Source organism: Pygocentrus nattereri, chromosome 20 (genome assembly GCF_015220715.1).
Source record: "Pygocentrus nattereri isolate fPygNat1 chromosome 20, fPygNat1.pri, whole genome shotgun sequence".
NCBI classification, from domain to species: Eukaryota; Metazoa; Chordata; class Actinopteri; order Characiformes; family Serrasalmidae; genus Pygocentrus; species Pygocentrus nattereri.
In genome coordinates this window covers 29,293,110-29,313,653 of record NC_051230.1, presented here as the reverse complement: position 1 = coordinate 29,313,653, position 20,544 = coordinate 29,293,110, and the positions used below count along the sequence as shown (strand labels likewise).

Here is a 20,544-nt window from a genome sequence, read left to right as displayed (position 1 = left end):
AGTCATGTTATTGATTATTTAAGCTCTGCACATGCAACGCTACAACTCTTATTTTGTTTTTAAGTGTTTGTTGGAAATGATAGTTAAATTCTTGAGATTCCCAATGGAAAATTATCCAATCTAAATTTTGTTATCCATAGCTTCAGAGTAAATACAGCTAAGCGTGCTCTTCAGTAGGCTATGCTTTCAGAATCTAAACTGAAGGTCTAATGTGTAGCCACCAGCATCATTAGGCGTCTGAGTGGAATCAACCAATCATGTTTTGGTTTCTAATGGATGAAATTAATTTTGTGAAGGAAAAGGTCACTGTAGGCCTTCTGGAAGTCCTAGTTACGTCAATGCTTGTGAATGGAGTCTGCCGAATGGATTCACTCAAATGGATCTTCAAATGTTCATTTTTAATCTAGAATGGCTAAATATGTGCTAACATACTTCTAGAATCCCATTGGCGTGAGATTTTAGTTTTTCCTTACTTTATGACATTCATGATCAAATTGAAGGCCGAGCTGTAATAGCCACAGTTCGCCTTTGCAGACAAGTCTAGGCTGATTGACTACATTTGGGATAAAAGGGTAAACTCTGCAAATTTGAATTCTGCTTACCTTCGTAATTTGTACACCACAGTTCTTTTGGGCTATTTCACTAATTCTGGACCAGCTGTTTGGAGAGCCCAGCCCACTTAAATCCTGGTGTTGACCCTCTAAATGTCAGTAGGAGAGTACAATGGGGTTTTGAGCCCCCACGGCCAAAGCTTTAATCCGCTTCCCTGATCTGCCTGACCTGGCACACATTTGCTGGAATGCTGGGAATCCAGTAAGGAGGTTTGGTTCAGTTTTAACAGTAGAAGTGCTAAACCCTAGGACCACAGGGATGTGTTAGCACGGGAGGTTTTAAACTGTCCATTGATTTAAGAGTGTCCCAGTGACTTATGTTGGATTACAAGTTGCTCTAGGAATGTCTGTGTTTTGCTCAGTGGCACAAAGGCCATCAACTGGGATCAAGCCCGTGACCTCTGGAGTCTAGAGTAGCAAACATCCCGGGGTGCTCGAGTTCCTCAGCCATGGTAAAGCTATGGAGGAACCACACACCACTGAGCAAGAATAAGGGATCACACACATCCCCACAGCAGAAAAAACAGGGAAATGAGGAGGTGGACATCTGTGTTAGATCTATCTGTGAGAAATCTCTCTGCTAATTTAAGGTATGTAATGTCTTTTGCTTCTTGCCTATATTGGCGGAAGCAATCGTGGGTTTACCATGATAATTGGTTGGTGGGGCACTTTCCCCATTAAATGACCCACTGATGCAGGGCCTGCTAAGGAGCGTTAAAATTCCACTTTGTCTCTGCAGTATTTCCGAGCAAGTGATACACCATTTGAAGAAAATTCTGAGCATCTTCCGTACAGCTTAGGTGGTGCGGATGAGGTGTTAAATTAAGAAAATCATGAAAGTACAATAATAGTTCATGCTTTTCCACAGGCATCTAAAGCTTTTGCTGTACTTTTTCTATAATAGAAAACATCTTGTTTTTAATATATGAAGCACGCGATTGTCTTTGGAACTCACCTATTTGCACACGGTTAGCAGTTTGAACACTGGGGGCACTATTAGAACACAAGTCGGTTTTATGTGCATCATTTAAAGACGAGAAACAATCATGAAACCCACACCAGAAGGAGCTCCCAAATGGTCTGTTTGTAGTCTCATAAATCAAGTAGTGAAACAGCTCATCATCAAATGGTTTTGTTATTCAGTTTTATATTACACAATATGTGAATTTGTCTGAAATATTTTCATTGAATCATAATTTGAAAGCATATAAGATAAATATAGCATAGAAAGTAGGTCTACGGTGCTGTATGTATGTGGGGGGCTAGGGGGAGGCAGTATAAATGATAATACTATTCGTTAAAGTTTTTAGATATTGCATAATTCTAAAGAGAAACTACGCTGGATGTGAACTGCAGGTATTATAACAAAAGTCAAGCCATTGAAAATGGGTTAAATTATCCGTTTCTTTGGCTTTCACAGTTAGATGGTGGATTTTAGACAGTTTTAAGTGATTTTCCATAATCCTGAACTCAAACCTCTGAAGTTCAAAATGACAGAAGTCCTTAATCCTATCGGTCTTTGGAATAGACTTTGAATATCTTGGAGCATTGGCTTATATTGACACACAGATGTGGCATCTTATGGAGATATGGTAAGAACTTGATCTAGCAGCAGTTATTTGCTGTGTTCAAATAAGCATAGTTCAGTGGAGAAGATGGAAGCTAATCCAGCAACAGTACACTAAGCTCCTCCATCAACCCTTAGAGCTGCTGCTGGTGTGGATGTTCTGAAGGATGGCCGTGCCTCTGCTGCTACGAATCACTTACAGTGATTACAGTACAACAGGCCTTTCAGTCTGGGCTAAAAATAGCTCACTCCCCACAAACAGAAGGGCCCGGCGTCTCCAGGCTTCAGCCTCAGTCCCGGATGACCATATGGTTTTAGCTCACAAGGCCCCTATGAAAACAAAACCCCTTATAACATTTCTGTACAGCGGCCTAAGAAACCAGGCATGCCGTGCCACAATTAAAAATAATTGCAGGTTTTTAAAAATAGGCCAAGTCCAGTGGTCATGCATAGCTGAGGCTTTTTCTTTCTGTTCACTGAAAAAGCCTAGGTAGCAGACTTTCTCTCTGAGGGCCGACTGCCACGGGATGCAAGGGGTTCTTCCTGCTTTAGAAGCTAGGTTTAGTAGCTGATTTCTCCATTCTCCAATTAGGCTAGGGATGGTGTGGTTTGAATACACAGCTATCCAGATCAATCTTAGTGTTGATTTACTTAGTTGGGTGTTTGTAGTATTGGATAAGTCCCAGGTGGTTGCTAAGATGTTTCTAGGCTGTTCCAGGGTGTTTACTAAGGTGTTGCTAGGCCGTTGCTTTGGAATCCCAGGTGTTTACTAAGGTATTGTTAGGCCATTGCTTTGGTATCCCAGGTAGTTGCTAAGGGGTTGTTAGGCTGTTGCTTTGTTGGCCCAGGGGGTTGATAAGGTATTACTTGGTCATTGCTATCATGTCCCAGGTGGTTGCTAAGATGTTGCTAGGCTGTTCCAAGGTGTTTACTAATGTATACTAAGCCATTTCTGTTTTATCTCAGGTGGTTGCTAAAGTTTTGGTAGGCTGTTTATATGGTATCCTATTGTAGATACTGAGATAATCCCCAACATCTCCTCAGGTGCTGTGGATAGGGCTGCCCACTGCTCTGGGCAAGTGTGCTCACTGCCCTCTAGTGTGTGCGTTCAGTAGTGTGTAGGTGGGTGTTTTACTGCACAGAAGGGTTAAAGGCAGAGGTGTATTTCCCTATTGTGAGGCTTATAAAGGGTCGCTAACTAATCCTAACCCTAATCTTACCCTCAGGAACCCAAAAGAAATGGTTTTCTAGCATAAACAAATGAAACATGGAGCTTTTGTCAAACGCATGCTACAAAGTCAGGTTAGCTCTGTTTTTGGTAGATCTGTTTTTTCTGCATTTTTCTACTGAAAACATCCAACTTGCACAAACACCTCCTCGCACCAAGTGTGGCTAAATAGGACTTTTCCACCCGCAGTGTGATTGATGGCAGAGCCATACCAGCGGCTTTAACGAAATGGCCTGTAAAAGCAGCGTGTCTTTTACTCGTTCTCAGATTGAATTAGCTTGGGAGGCTGAAGTGACGAGCAGGAAACAGTAAACCCAATAAGGCGGCACAGACACACAAAGCTCCCCCAGGCCACTGCTGCCCAATTATGTCATTGGACCCCTTCTGGATCTGATTTGAGAGGAATCTAGCAAACAGGGGAGCCAAAAAGAAGTGACATCAGAGTGTTTACTGTGGGGCATAAAATCGTTTGTGATTTCCCAGTCACCCCACAAATTCTGCACTACTTTAACCCTGTCGGACCGGCTGACGTCTTAAGAACATTGCAGTTCTTCATTTTTGTTTTTCTTGTGAAGCTAGAGATATTGGGCTTTAAGGATTCATCTCTCCTGTTGCAGTGTATAGGGACATATATTGAGGTTGTTTGTGTACTAAAGTCTTCTAGTGTTTATTTAAACGGTTTATGACTAATATCTCCCATTCTTGTTTATTGAAGTTTTTTCTTATGAATCAGTATTTCAAATTCTTGCCTACAGGAATGTTTCTTTACTTTGTTTGTGGACTAAAATCTCCTATTCTAGTGTATAGGGCTGTTTTATTGAAGTTGCTTTGTGCTAACATCTTGTGTTCTGTTCTGTAAGTGTGAACTGATGTTGTTTATGTACTAGTATCTCCTGTTTTAGGGTATAGAAGCATTTACTGAGGATATCTCCTATTCTAATGTATAATGATGATCATTGAGATCATTGATTATTGACTTTGTTTATGGATTAATATGACCTATTCTAGTGTATAGGGCTGTTTATTAAAGTTTCTAATATATAGTATAATAAAGTTAAAGGGAAGGTTTATAAGACAGTAGTGCATCCTGCTATGATGTACGGTTTGGAGACTGTGGCTCTGTCTAAAAGACAGGAGGCTGAGCTGGAGGTGGTGGAGATGAAGATGCTGAGATTTTCGTTGGGCGTGACAAGGCTGGACAAGATTAGAAATGAGCAGATCAGAGGGACAGTGAGGGTGGAGCAGTTTGGAGATAAAGCCAGAGAGGCCAGGTTGAGATGGTTTGGACATGTGTTGAGGAGGAATAGTGGATATATTGGGCAAAGAATGTTGGAGATGGAGCTGCCGGGTAGAAGGAGAAGAGGTAGACCTCAGAGAAGGTTTATGGATGTAGTGAAGGTGGACATGGAGATGGTTGGTGTGAACGTAGAGGAGGCAATGGATAGGGCAAGATGGAGGCAGATGATCTGTTGTGGCGACCCCTAAAGGGAGCAGCCGAAAGAAGAAGAAGAAGTATAATAAAGTTGCTAATAACCAAAGGTGCTAATATTTCATTAATTCAGGTTGTTTATTGACTGATATCTCCCATGCTAGGCTTAAGAAGTGTTTATTAAGGTTGTTTATGGAATAATACCCCACATTCTCGTGTATAAGTGTTAAGTGTGTTTCTCAACTAATATCTTTGAGTCCAATTTATAGAAGGGTTGTTGAGATCGTTTATAGACTGATATCGCCTGGTGTATAAACATTGAAGTCCAGTATCAACTAATATCTCCTATTCTAGTGTATAGGAGCATTTATTGAGTTTGTTCTTGGACTAATATCACTTATTCTAGTGTAAAGGAGTGTTTATTATGGTTATTTAAAAACTAATATCTCCTATTCTAGTATGTACAATTGTTCTAGTGTTGAAGAGCATTTACTGAGGACTAATTCTAGTGTTTGTGTTCACTACGGTTATTTCTAGACTAATATCTCCTATTCTAATGTATAGAAGAGTTTATTCTGATAGCTTAATAATATCCCCTGCTGTATAAGAAAGTTTGTTGAGGATGTTTATCAACTAATAGCCCCGTTCTAGTCTATGGGAATATTTTCTGGGTTTGTTTACAAACTGTTATCTCCTATTTCAGTGTACAGCAGTGTTTATTGAGGTTGTTTCCAGGCTAATATCTCCAATTCTAGTCTAGAGCTGTTTGATGAGGTTGTGTATAGACTAATATCTCCAATTCTAGTCTAGAGCTGTTTGATGAGGTTGTGTATAGACTAATATCTCCAATTCTAGTCTAGAGCTGTTTGATGAGGTTGTGTATAGACTAATATCTCCAATTCTAGTCTAGAGCTGTTTGATGAGGTTGTGTATAGACTAAAATCTCCTATTCTAGTCTAGAGCTATTTGTTGAGATTGTTTATAGACTAATATCTCCTGTTCCAGTGTGTAGGAGTGCTGATTGAGGTTTTTATGGACTAATATCTCCTATTCTAATGTATGGAAGTAATTGATCAAGTTTGTTCCTTGACTAATAGCTCTTATTTTAGTGTGTGGTGTTATGGTTGCTTTGTTTCACAACAGGCTGTATTTTGGGTTGGGATGTTTTATTTTTCGCCTTGAGCAAGACTGAGGTTTTCTCATAGTCTCTCCTAGTCTTGCGTAAATATTTAGATTTACTGTTTGGCTCCCGCAAGGTTTGTTTTGGAGAAAATCAGCTTTGTCACGGATACTTTTTATCCTCACAGTATCTAGATTGACTGTTTACAGACATGCACTGTCTCAAACAATACTAAACATCAGTTCCCATACAAGGCAATAACTATAGCAACTTACTACCACATATAATAATCAAACTTATTCAGTATTATAAAAAGCAGTGTATCGAATTTGTTTAACTCTGCAACGCTGATTGCCAGACAAAGTTATAGTATTGTTTGCCAAGGCAAATTACACTGTGGTCCATTCTCTTGCACTATGGGTTATTAAAGGCAATGGAGTGGATTTGATGACCCAGCGTGGGAATAATCACCCTGTTCTGGCTTCTATCCCATGGTCCAACCTCCTGGTCTTTTCACGTTACTCCAGATTTCAGCCGTGCCAGGCCCTGTCCTTAAAACCAGACCAAATGAGCTCCGAGAGCCTTGTGAGCCTTTACTGTCCAGGTCATGGTCAGGCTAACCAGGCTGGTTCTTAATGGTAACTGTGTTTTTTCACTGCACATTTGAAAACAAGAAAAGATCCAAAGAGAAACCAGTGGAGTGCGTAGTTCTAGGCTTTGGGGGACAGCTAGAACCATTGTAACCAATAATATAATTGTCTTTTTGGTTACTCTATGCTGTTCTAAAGTGTCTAATTTGGCTAAAATAAATAAAATATATAATAAGCCAATAAAATAAAAAATAAAGCAATCAACATGCAATCATATTTTACGTTCTGGTGCACTTATTGGTGATGCAGTTGCACTTTATGAATGTATCCGGACCTAGAATGGTGAACAATTGGCTAAATTGTCATTAGCTTCAGATGCGAATACTAATTAATAAAAACTAATTGGATTTAAAACACCTTGCATGTAAGTTTTAGCCAAAAGAAGTATGTTTTAGGCCAAATGCTTATTGCAGAACTATCGTAAAGCGATGTCTCCAACATTAGGCAGTGCATTCATAGCCATTTCATGTAATAACTTTGTATGAGGGAGCTTTAAGAGGCATCAAACACCCTGGTGTCTGGTTCCTGTCACCATCACTGTGAACAACAGAGCAAACCACTCTGAATTGCTTTGTTTTGTGATCACACTTAAATTATGCAGTGACATGATCATAATGCATCATATTGGGTCCATTTGGTTCCGAGTGACCAGACTGAAGCCATCAGATCAACTGATCTGTTGCAGTGATGTAGGATGGGTCCAGTTTGCAAATGTAGTTCTACAGATGTGATTATCCCCAGAGACTGTAGGCATGTGTTTGTACTTCTGTTTTGAGTCCAGTACTACAGGAGAAGATGCTGGGAGGTGCAGTATTTTTAGATTTTGAAGAGTTCCAGCTGGGTCAGAGAGGGAAAACACTGACCCTGTGGAAAGGGCAACGGTCATGTGTTTGAAACAGACTGGAATCATTAAAGTGTGGAAGTCTATGTGTGGGTATTTATATTTTGGCTGGACCTCCAGTGGGGAAAAAAATGTCCAAATCACCAGCAGCTTTTATTAAAAAACAGAAAAAGAGACCAGAGCTGATCTTTTTGATTGCTGCAATTAAGGGTGTAATTGGTTAAGACATCTTTTTTCTTATATGATGGTTCTATAAACAGTCTAGAATCGTCTCTTCCTCTTATCCCAACAGGAACGTTGTGGAATCTGTCCTCCTACGAGCCTCTGAAGATGGTGATCATAAACCACGGCCTGCAGACCATGACCAATGAGGTCATCATCCCACACTCGGGCTGGGAGCCTGAGCCCAACGAGGACTCGAAGCCTCGGGATGCAGAGTGGACCACTGTCTTCAAGAACACGTCAGGATGCTTGAGGTACGTAGCAGCTCTTTGCTGGCTGGACAGCTTAGAAATGTTCAGTCCTCAGAATGTGGAATCAGTTCTAGTGGTGCATCTCATGGTTAAAGTTTATGTTTACACAATTTTCGACTTACCCCAAGATCAGCCAAGACAAGTTTGGAGTCCAAATTTAGTATCTTTAGTTTAGCACTAGAGCTACGAAGCTAACATAGTTAACAAACTCTAGAAAGTAATAGTCACCCAAATAGCCTATATCATTACTGTAAAAAAAATCATCCCTTTAACTTCTGTCAACCAGCTCAACCAGCATCCTGTACTTCATTAAGGTCACTCAGGACAGCTTGGCAATACTGTGAGCTTTAAAAATGATCTAATATTCACTGCTAATGTTGTCTGTGCTGTAAACCACATTGGCAAGCCAGCATAGTCCTAATACAGTGCTGAATCTGGGAGATGAAGGTTGAGAGAAGTTTTGCTGATATATTTTTACAGAAATGATGGTGACTAATATTTTGTAGTGTTAGCAGTGTTACCCTCATAGCCCCAGTTCTAAACCAAAGAAGCACTCTAAATATGTCCTGCCTGATCGATTCCACATAGCGGAATTATGTAAACCATTTACCTGAGACTGGGACTAGAACTGGGACGATGGACTTTATATAAGAACTATTATGAAGGATGTTTTAAAGTATTTTCTCTCCAATCCTGGTTTAAATCTTTCAATGTGGAGTATCTGCCAATATGACTCTAGTGCTGTGAATTGTGGATGATTGTGGATGTCCATTTACGCCATGACTGAAGCATCAGTGCAACTCAATGGGGTAAAATAGGCTTAACATTGGGTCTGAGTTAGATTGGGCTTAATATAGCCAATGCTTGCCTATTAAAATGTGGTTTTATCAGCTTCAGTAAGATCTATGGTAGTTTTTAAACAAAAACTCAAAAACCCAACTTCAATATATGATTGGACTTGACCTGCATCCAGAATGCTCCTTAAGTCACCTCAGTAAGGGATGATTTGCAATTTCAGGTCACTTTAAAGTCTCCTGGGCTTTATATGGAACCATTTAGCCCCCCCCCTACCCCCCCCCCCCCAATCCATTCTAATTCATTTTCCAAAGACCCACAGGCACAAAGGAAGGTCCATTTGAGCATCTTAAGTGCAGAGTTATCCATTAAATCAATGTGCACTGATTCAGTTCTGCAAAGGTACTAGCAAAGTACCTGCACTGCTTCAAGAGCCCCTGATCTCAGTAATTTTTTCATTGAAAAAAGTTCACTCTCTCACATCTCATTTCCAGAGTGGTTCCACTCTGAAGAACTATACACTGGGGGGTTCTGAAAGGAACCATTTTAGAAAGGAAATGAGTCGTGTAAGTTTGAAGATCCTCCACATAGTGCAAACACACTTGGAAGAACCCTTAAATTGGTATAAAAATGTTATATCATGCAAAGTTTCTTCTTGCCTTTATGGTTCTTCTTGCCTTTAATGGTTCTTTACACTCTCAAACCTTTTGGTTCTTTAGGAAATCAAAAGTGGTTATTGTGTGGCATCACTCAAAGAACCCTTTGGGGCCTAAAAAATACAAAAGCGTATGGATGCACAGTTCTAAGAAACTTTTAATGGTGTAGAACCTTGAGAGTATGTGGCATCTATTTAATGTAAAGTTTACAGTTTCTTTAAAGTTTAAATTTTTCTAGAACTTGTACATCCAAACTCGTATTTTTGGAGCCATTCTGTAGAGGAACTTCCTATGGGTCCCCAAAGAACCATGCTTGGAAAAAGAGCTTTCTGATTGTCAGGAAACCTTTTAAAGGATTCAAGAACCTTCACATTAGATTAAGGCTACATGCCAATTTAAGGTACCTTTGTTATGTGGAGATTATTTCAATTATAGAACAGGGGGTTCTTTAAAATTGAAAAAGGTTCACATTCACACGTCATTTAAAAGAACTGCACAATCCATGAAAATGTTCTTTAAGGAACCGATGGTGGTTCTTCTATGGCATCACTTCAAAGAACCCTAGGACACTTATTCCAGCAGGAGTCCAAGGAGGCTCTTTAAAATGTAAAAAGGTCCACATTCACACATCTCGTCAAATGGTTCTTTAAAGAACGATCCACTGAAATGTTCTTTAGGGAGCTAAAGTGGTTCTTCTATTGTACTGGCTGCTTTTAGGAGTGCCGCAGAGAAAGCTCTTCAGCCGACCTCTAACAATAACAACAGCACCCGGCTTTGAAGCTCAGGCTTAGATGATAGATGTTATGAAGAGATGCTGTTCCTTTCTTCCGACATACTCATCAAGAAAATATGTTCAGTTTTGTGTTTGCTTCTCCACGTTTGCTAACTAAAGGCTGAAATCTATAATCATGCCCTCGCTGCTGCTCTCTCTCTGGATAGATGCACCCATTAGCAGGTCTGTTAAAAGCAGCGACTTTTCCGCGGACCTTCTGGGGGTCATTGTGGCCGTGTTGCTTTTGATTAAGATATCCAAGTCCTGAAAGGTTGCGTAATCTCCATGGTTACCCTGCGGCTTGACACCACAGAAGGAGAGAGGGAGAGAAGCTATCCGTGCCCTTGTCCTGTCTTCTGTAAAGCTGCCGGTTTTTGGTGCAGTCAAAATAGTGTTTCTCCATTACACTGTAGATATACTGTATGTACAGATACAGCTCTTTCACCATGGAACCAGAAAGGAGCACCTACACTGCTCACTTTATCAAAAACCACTCCCATGTAGTGGTGTACAGTTAGAGACTGTAGCTCATCTAATTGTAAATCTACAAATTGTGCCTGTAAGTGGCTGTTCCTAATAAAGTGACCAGTGAGTGGAAGCGCAAGGTGGGTGTTTCCAATAAAGTGGCCAGTAAATGTTAAGTAAGAATGGCAATTTATAGTAGCTTATAAGAAAAAAGGCAAAGGAAAGTGTGAATATGTGGAATAACAGGTCAGTTGTGTAACTGTATCAGTGTCTCTCTCTGACAGCGAGTTGTTTTCTTTAGCTCTCCTCCCCCTCCGCCAGCTCTATCTGCTATTGACCTCTTAATTAAAAAGATAGGGAGCGTGTTTGTGTGGGGTGTGTGAGAGCCGGAGTCTGGGGGGCCGCACACACTCGCAGATAATGTCCACTGCTATCAGGGCCTCCAGGGCTACCGATTGTCTCGACCTGCAACAAAGCAGGCATTTGGGCAGACTAGAGCTTCAGCTCCTCTGGCTCTGAGCGTGTTGTCTCCTGTTAGCATTGGTTATTACCACCACAACGATGCAGGACTTTGAAGGTTCCAGAAGCCAGCGTACCATAGTGTTCATGCCCTGAAATGCTTGCCCGTCTCTCAATTCAGGCATAAAACACTATATTCTTACACCGTGTACAATCTATTCTGTCTCAAACCAAGAGGCTCCTCCCCTTCAACTAGGTATCAAAATCAAATCGTAAAACATCTTCCCTTAAACTTAGAAACACCTGTGGTACAGATACAAAAGCACTTTCGGTACTTGAGTTGATGAGTTACATTAGCGTTCAGAAGTTTGGAATCACTTTTGATACTTTGTACAAGTTATTTATAATAACTTATTCATTGTATGAAAGCTTATGAAATGGAAAGCATAATAACAATAAATAGCTGATCAGTGAACTTTAGTCCCCACTTTTCAAATATGAAGCAATCTGGATATTCATTTTATTATAAATTTATTCTCGATGCTCCGCTTTCTCAGATAGTATGGAATCATTCTTATGGATGTTCTTCATAAAAATGGCTTAATTTTTAAAGCTTGTCTGGAACTTATGGACATAGCATTACACTGAGTGATCAGGGGAGTGGGAATTCCAACTTGCCTTCAACAGAACTTCTGGACGCTAGTGTATGAGTGACAAAACAACATGACTTCTAAAGGTTAATGTAGAATGAAATCTGCAGTGTGATATTACTGTCCGTGCTCTTTTGATGGCATGTAGTAGAGAAGAGTAAATGTAGGGAATATCTGGCAGTAACTGTGAGCTCCTCCTTCTGCTAATGCAACACATTCCACATTAACATTCCTCTGCTTGTTGGCTCGCTCGCTCTGTGTCTCTTACTCTCTTGACATCTGGGGCTGATTAGTCGACCTCAGGACAGTAGGGCCTGAAATTGCATTCCTCCTCCTTCCCTCTTTCACTTTCCCTCTCCCTCCCTCATTAGTCTTCCATCCCTCCCCTGCAGCTTCTCTTTCTCTGTAGCAGTTTCATCAATATAATCTGGTTTGGCTTGGACAGGGGGAGACGGAGAGATGGACAGAAAGACGCCACAAGGTTGTAGTGCGCATACAGGCAGATGAGTATATTTGTATGCGTGTAGTCCTCAGAGTATCGGCGGTGCCTGGTAGGGGACCTTCCCGGTGCATGACGCCACTCCATCTCCATCCCTCCACACTGCTCGTATCCATGGCAACTGTAACCGCTGACATCTGTTGCCTAGTAAGCTGCTTGGAAGCAGAGCCTGATTTGCCATGACCAGCTTTCCCTGCCTTTTGGGAGATAAAACGTCTGTGCCATGTGCCGCATGGGGGAAATGATTCTGCCCTTCGGTGACCTCGGTTTCCAGTCTTCTGCCAGAGGTTCCCAATCCTGCTAGTCCTGCCTTGTATATTTTAGTTTGACCAGGTGTGTTAGAGGAGGTAAAATGCCAAAATAAGCATGTGCAATAAGGACATGTGTACTCCAGGATCAGGGCTAGGAACCATGCAAAGAATTTGAAGATTACTTCGATCTTTATCATTATTAGGTTTTCTGTTTTGGATCCTGGGTACTCCCTCCTCTAACGTATCTGACTCAGCTCATTAGTCAATTGTCAAAGCCTTCTTGGGCTAATTCAGTTGTGTTAGCAAAAGGAAAATAGAAAAAAGGTGCAGTTCTTAGGGTTCCCAGGACAACGAAGGGGAACCATTTACTCCAGATGGAAGATTTCAGTCTGGAAGGTTCTGTCAGTGATGACCACATTTTACAATTGTGAAGCCTTTGTGTTCAAGTGCTTTGTAGTCAGAAACATGAAAGATGTTAAGAAGCATGTTTGACAAAAGAATAACTGCTAGCTGGTTCTTTCTTACATGTTACATTTATGCCTACGGATGCTCTTATTCGGAGTGACTTACAATTTACTCATTATGCAAATGAAGGCAAATGCAGCCTTGGGAGTTTAATCCAAGGACTCTTATTGATGTTGCATGGTATGTTTGCCCAGGTGCTGATATATATGAGTGATATGTCCATTAAGTGTAAATAGTTCCTCATTGTGTGATTGTACGTAATTCAAACAGTGGTACAGATTGTAGGTAAATGCCTATGGAAAAAAGTTACTACTACTAGCACCTACCACTGACCACTGAAACTCTCTTTTTCTCTGCTGTAGTGAAAGGGTAAAGGTCAGATCTTTACTTCATATCTGTAGGTACCCATCAGTAAATTGTTGTATTCGGAAGTGAAAAGATTCCTGTAAGTAATAGCAACCTGTAGGGACATTCAGAGGCAACCTTTAGGTTGGTAACTCGTATGTATAATAACTATGAATGGACACAGCAGCAACAAGGCATATTACACAGAAGCTCATACCAGAAATGCTTCCTTGATTGCTGAGTTACATACCAGTCCACTGTTTCTCAGTTCTCTCCTACATTCTCAGTGTTCCATTATGTTTGGACTAGATAAGTTATTCAGGTCCATATGTTCACAAGCACTATAAATGATGGAAGCCGGTCAGCCTGCTCTGCTGGAGCTCTCTGAACTTGTGGTTGTGAACACCATCCATCTCCTGGCTTTCTGGACCATGGCCACTGCAGATGTGCAGCTGGATGATTGAGGGAGGGTGAGGAAAGGTGTTGAAACAACACTGCCTCTGTTCGGTTGAGCTCCAGAGCTCCCTATGTCTGCTCGTGCTGTCTCCTGTTAGCATTAGTTATTACCGCCACAAAGATGCAGAACCTTGAAGGTTCCAACCCAGCATACCATAGTGTTCAATGCTTCCCAGTGTCTAAGGTCAGGCACAATGCACAATATTCTTACACAATGTACAATCTGTTCTGTCTCAAAAAACAAATGGGTAGGGCGTTACATGTGCAGACCAGCATGATGCAGACATTACCTTCTTCAAAAAACAAATTTCTGAAAATTACTAATGTCTAAATTGTTAATAGCTAATAGCTAGCTTAGAAGAGAAAGTTATTAGCTCATTTACCACTGTGCTCATATTCGATTAAAGAGTAAGAAAGTCTATGAAAATTGGTAGAACATGAACTCTTGTATCAATTTGCCCTATTTTCATTTCACTACATCAAATTTATTGGTCACTGTATTCCTATTTGGGACTCTTTAGCTAACCAATTACAATAGGCAAACATTTTTCTTGTTGCTAGCCCAGAGTAATCAGCCCGAAATGTTATCGACCTAGTGAGAAGTCTCCTGACGCTCTCAACTTCCCACACTGGCATTGTTAGAGAAGTACTTGAGACATGGTCGTTTCAGTTAATGAAGGCCTTGGTAATTAGCCAATAGATTGAACTTGGAGTAGGTAAAATGTTAAGCTCTGCAGTTCTCCTAGATTGGAGTTGCACAATCTTGCCTTGGAAATATTTTCTGTTTTAAAGTGGAGCGACGTGGAGGCCTTATGGAGGTTAAAGATAGGGTCTTTTCAATATGTGAAAATAGTGAAGCACTGATGATGCTATGACTCCTCTTCTTTCAGCCTTGTACAAAGACTTAGATTCTCTTAAGCCAAGAAAACTAAAGCCATTGTTCTTCGTTTCTTGTCTACAAAAAAAAAGGTGCAAATGTTTTTGGCTGGTTTTTGGTCAGCGTTAAAAGGAAATGTTTCATCCAGTTTCTGATCCTAAATTTTGCAATCACAAATATGTAGGACACTAGGTGGCCAATCAGTTACATCACCAGGTCAGTTAACTACCAGTAATTACAACATCCAGGACTGAAAACTGGATTCGAGGTCCGAATTTGAAGACCTGCCCTATACCAGTAGAAGAGGCCCATCTATTGTTGTTCCTTGATCAATTTCGTTTCCTCAGAATGTCTAATTGGGAATTGGGGTGGAAGAAATGGTTGACAGTCAGCATGAAAGATCCACATAGATTCTCTGTACTTGGCATGTCCTGAAAAATAGGACATGCCTGCCATGAATAGTCGGTGGGCCTCATTCAAGTTTTCTTGTTTGAGATTTGTTCTTAGCTAAGAACAGAATCCACATACGCTCAAGCACAAAGGTGCGAACAATTCCTCCATTTAAGAACGCGTCATGAGTCTGACACGGACTTTTTCTTAGTACCTTTCTCAAGAACCAATTTAAGAAAAAACCTAGAAAAGTATTGGTGAATGAGGCCCAGTGTCCCTAACTGACTGAATGACTGACTGACATTTTCTTCCAAAATGCAAACAAATTGTGATATTTAAGTTTATTCCCTGGTTAATGTGTTAGCGTATATCATACTATTGCATTGATTACAGTAATATGCTGCTGTCATTTAAAGCCTTATGAAAATTGTTTTATAATGTGCTTGAAATACAGAACGATGTCATTTCTGTAAACAAACATGATGTAATTATTAATTGCAGTAAGTTATTGTGGAGTTATTTTTTCATGCTGGGTGGTTTCTGATGAAGTTGTCTGTGTGTGCAGGAACGTGAGCTCAGACGGTGCAGAGGCGCGCAGGAGGCTGCGCGAGTGTGATGGGCTGGTGGACGCTCTGCTCCACGCTCTGCAGTCAGCTGTAGGCAAAAAGGACATGGACAATAAGGTCAGAGGCACCTTCATTTGATTAGACCTGCACATTTAGATTCAATGCAGTTTTTGATTCTGAGGTCAGGATTCGATTTGGTTTTATAAGCTGTTAAGGCAGATGTATAAAGGTGTCCACGTCAGCTGCATTCAGTTAAACGTGTATGAGTCACACATCAGCAGTGTTGTACTAATATTGTTGTTCTGAATAAACAAAACAAAAATAATGCTCTGCCTTCTGAATGACCTCATGCACTCACTTGGAAGAAAAAATGTCCAACGAGATGTGAAGCCTGTTGCAAATGGGCACGCCCACATGATGTTCAGGTTCATGGGGTAATATTTCTTTTAAAAGTGGTAAATAAAAGTTCTCCAATAGAACTCTCAATGTTTGCCACACTGCAGTCTAACAAATTAAACCCCAAAGATCACCCTAGAATTCATAAGGTCTTCAGAAAATGATGGTTGTTTTAGGGTTCTTTACTGGTTCTATATATAACCATGAACACTCAACGAACCATTTGCATGATTAAAGGGTTCTTTGCATTGTGAAAGGGTTCCTCAGACTGATTGAGAATGTGCTGTAGATGTTCTTTATTGCACCAAAACGGGTTCTTCTCCGTGACAATGTCAAACGATAGAAGGACCCTTTTCAAAAATATAAACCCAAATGAAACACACTCTCCATCTATCTAAAGAAACTTTTCACAATGCAACAAACCCTTTAAATCGTGCAAAGGGTTCCCTTAAGTGTTCCTGGTTCTATATAGAACCATTTTCTTTTCTTAAGAGGGATGATCTTTGAGGGATGATCTTTTTCAAGAGTGTAGTTAATCCTGGAGAACTCCTGCCCTTCAAATTGTCATTTTGCCTGCCCTTACACACCTGACCCAACCAATCAGCTAGTCATCAAGCCCTTGCTGAGTTGTAATGGATGTATTAGGGCAGGTAGAACCCTAAAATGTGCAGGGAAGGGCTTTTCCAACACCTGGCTACACCTTACCTGTGAAACTTTATCCTTTGGTCCAGTCCAAAACAATCTTAGTCAGTTCAATAAACTTTTCTAGCAGTTGTACTGTTGACAAGTCAGTAGTTGCATTGTTCTTCTCTACATCTGTCTCCCAGTCTGTGGAGAACTGTGTGTGCATCATGAGGAACCTGTCCTACCATGTGCACAAAGAGGTCCCGGGGGCTGAGAAGTATCAGGACCCATCATCGCTGCAGGCTCCGGGTTCCGCAGGGCCTCAGAGGAAGAAGAAGGACGATGCTGGCTGCTTTGGCGGGAAGAAGGCCAAAGGTCAGTCTCTCAGTCCCTGTCTTGTTGCATCCTTTCCTTTCCATACACAAAATAACGGCAATAGGAGTGTCTTATTGCAAATAACATGGATGCTATTTGTTCAGCAAGTGGAGCAATTTAAGCTGCTCCTGGGCTCTGGGGTCAGTTGTGAGTGGGCTTTAGTCGAAATCCAGAAAGTCAGTAAAACACAGCACAAGTGAGAATAGAAACAGGAAAGGTAGGGCGAACAGTTAGCTGAACCAGTAGCTAAATGCGGATTTGCTACTGTTCACTGGACTTGCCGGACTTTAGCTTGAATTTAATGAAGTTGCCTACCCCGTGTGGATGCGCCACCGGTCAGTGACACTCAGCATTACTTGGTGAGCTGAGCTCCACTTAGCATCTCTCTTTTGCTGCATCATAGCCAGAGTGAGACCTTACATGGCCGTAGTAGGTAACCTGACTCGAAATGTACACAGAGAAAGTCTTAAATATAAACCTAATCATGTACTACGGCACCTCAGCCAACATTGCTAGCCTTGTCACATTATAGCTTATTTCACCTTGAAGTCTTTAGGTCAAAAACAGGGTGGCTGTGAACAGTCAGTTAGCTTATACTAAATGGGAAAAAATTACAATAACATAATTACTGTTCGATAAGTTCTATTTCATTAAATCTGTATGACTCTAGTGAAAATTTGAGGTCAGTTAGAGTTTAAACTCACATTTAGAAAGCCCATTTCTCACTGTTACACTTCACTGCAAAGATGCCATGAAAAGCTCTCCCTGCGATGCTTTTCTGAGGTGCCTGCCTGCGATACTTACCCTTAAATAACGTCTTAAAAATAAACCAGGCCAACCCGAATTGCTAAAGCCAAGTTTAGCCCATGCGTTATAAATTGAACATGGCCATAATTCATTAAAATTGTTTTATTCAACTTATTTTCTAGATAACCTTTGCTTGTTTAAGTAAATGTTATGTGGTGAAATTGTCATTCAATTGCCAGATGTTGCTTGTTTTAATAAATATGAAAAAATAAGTAAAACTGACTACAAATGATCTTCTTTAAAAAAAATTATATAAATAGTAGCTATATCTGCCAAAAAAGTAGTTTTGCCATCAGAGGCATATTGCCGACGTTGTTGTTACTTAGCAACTGGTAGTTAGGGAAATAATGCAGGTATGATTAAAAAAAAAACTTTGCTGTTTTTAGATATAACAACACAGGTAGAACACTTTTTCAACTGATGAGATGTGTGGTTGGAATTAACCGTTGTATAATACCTTCTTGAGAAGAGCTTTAGGTCGTAAGCAAAAAGGAGTCAGTGTTAGGGCTGAACCATTAATTGTTTTTATGTCAAAATTACAATGTTTTTTCAGATCGCAAGAGCTGTGAATTGACCAGATCGTTTAGCCTTAGTCAGTGGTGACTTTCATCCGTCGAGAAACCCTGAGTAGCCAAAATGGCCCTTTCTCATTTGCGTAAAAAAGAGTTCAGATTAGATCACATTTAACGGTGTACAAGCTGCACTGCATCTGATTCAGGAAACTTTCATATGACATGGAAAAGGCAGGGATTTGCGCGCAAATTATGAATCAGCTTCAGTGCGTGAAATCAAGCGCTGGCCTACCAGCACCGTGTTCAAATACCATAGATGTCCTGTATCCTAATTCATGCAGTTGTTTCAGAAGAGAGGCATTATAATGACAGCATTCCGTGGATCGCAAGCCAATGGCTGTGCTTGTAGCTGCCATTTGAGATTGGGCAGTGTGTTCACAGCTGCCCTTACTGACCAAACTTTATAGTGCTACAATGAAAGTGTAAAGAATAAAATGTGAAATAAACAAAACATCTAAGTTAACACATTTCAACGTTGTCTTATTACAGCCTCTGCACCGGCTGTTTTTTATTGTTTCTTTTTTGAGCAGAGTCAGTAGTTTAAAACAAAAGCGCAGTGTAAAATGTCTTTCACTGCAATATGGAATAGTATTTGTTTATACTCTTAAATATTTGTTAACCTGAGACAGTTAAATAGGTGCGAGTGGGAATTCAGTGATAATGCTGCACTGTGTGCTTGCGTGGAGCTGACTCAGATGCTCTACTGTGAAGTCGTCTTGAGGCAGCCAGTCTAGCTCTGGTGGGCATTCTGCAGACGGTGCCAATGGGACCCACTTTTTCCTTGATCCTATTAAAGGTCTATATTAATCCACATGGTCAGAAATGACTTCAGCTAGTGACAAACAGGTGCGGCAGCTCCCAAACGCCCGGAGTCGTGAGTCATAGCATTTAATTAATTCTACCGCTTGAGTGTAAGCGTCGATCCTGCCGTGGCCCTGTCCAAGTCTACAGGGGAGAGCCAATTAAGCTGCCAAAACAACCTAAAACCTCGATGTGTTTAAATCGCACGGCCGCCGATCATGATGGCAGCCCCTGCTGCATGTACACAACAGCTAATGAGGGCTAGTTATATTCTTCAGGGCCCTGGAGGTACACTTTGAAGGAGCAAATGACCTACATTTAAACTGCTAAATGCCTCAAATCTCCCTCCACGTGAAGCTTTATGTTTCTGGAGAGCATTATAGAGCCCTCCCTCTACAGTCTCCCAGCCATTTATTACCTGAGTTAATAGGGGTTAATTTACCCTAAATCTTGACAATTTAAGTATTGTGAACAGAGAATAGCTTGTGAGCATCTACTCTGGTTTAGTGCAAATTCAAATGGTTGCATTTGTTTGTTGGTTTATATGTTTGTTTAGAAAAGTAAATATACCTGTGCTGAGCAGTATTGACAAGGGAGAGCTACCACTCTTAGCTAAAAGTGTAGCCATGTTAAATTCAGATTCTATGTTAAGCAGGACTGAAAACATGTCTGGTTGGTATGGTGTAGTGGGTAACACCTCTGCCTACTACGCTGTAGACTGGGGTTCAATCGTCTGCTTGGGTGAGCACCCTATACTATACCAATAAGAGTCCTTGGGCAAGACTCCTAACCCTGCCTTCGTCCACCTGTGTAGAATGATCAAATTGTAAGTCGCTCTGGATAAGAGCGTCAGCCAAATGCCGTAAATGTAAACCGCCAAAGTTCAAGTTTCACATAAGCATCCTAGTACAGACATTATGGTATCGTGATCATGTGAGGAGAACTTCAAGGTACTCTGTGGAAACTAAGATGTGCTGCTAGCTTTAACCATAGGTGCCACTAAGGAGGGCTAAAAAAGTTCTAATGAAAGATTTAGGTGGAGAGGTGTGGACAGACTTCCTTTCAGTTCATCAAATCTGCAGGGATATTTTTTGACAACTCCAAAGTTCAGTCTTAGACATTGGTTGCATTTTGGAAACTTTCCTTTGGCTTTTACCCTTATCTTAAATCCCCTTTAGCCATTTTTATCCATTTTAGATGCTCATTAAAATTGGGAAGCATCAGAGGTGAGTTTGGGTAGGTGTTTGTCTGAATGTTAGTTTCTCTCTGAAGGGGAACGTAATGTCAATGAGATCTTTGGAAACAGCTTTTGTTGGGACTCTGAGCTGTAGCTGGTTGGTTTTAAGTCTGGAAGGATGCAAGAGTAGATTCAACGTTATAGTTAGGGTTGTAGACATATTCGCC

The 20,544-nt window shown here is 40.8% G+C and overlaps 1 protein-coding gene across 9 annotated transcripts in view; it reads left to right on the top strand.

The window, feature by feature from the left end:
- Nucleotides 1-20,544, top strand: part of arvcfb (ARVCF delta catenin family member b) — a 325,507-nt gene that overhangs the window by 241,671 nt on the left and 63,292 nt on the right. For all 9 annotated transcript variants that reach the window (XM_017709694.2, XM_017709689.2, XM_037531888.1 and 6 more), the window contains 3 exons: nucleotides 7,739-7,922; nucleotides 15,565-15,682; nucleotides 16,789-16,960. In XM_017709694.2, the coding sequence (XP_017565183.1) occupies nucleotides 7,739-7,922; nucleotides 15,565-15,682; nucleotides 16,789-16,960 (474 nt within the window). The remainder of the gene's footprint in view (nucleotides 1-7,738; nucleotides 7,923-15,564; nucleotides 15,683-16,788; nucleotides 16,961-20,544) is intronic.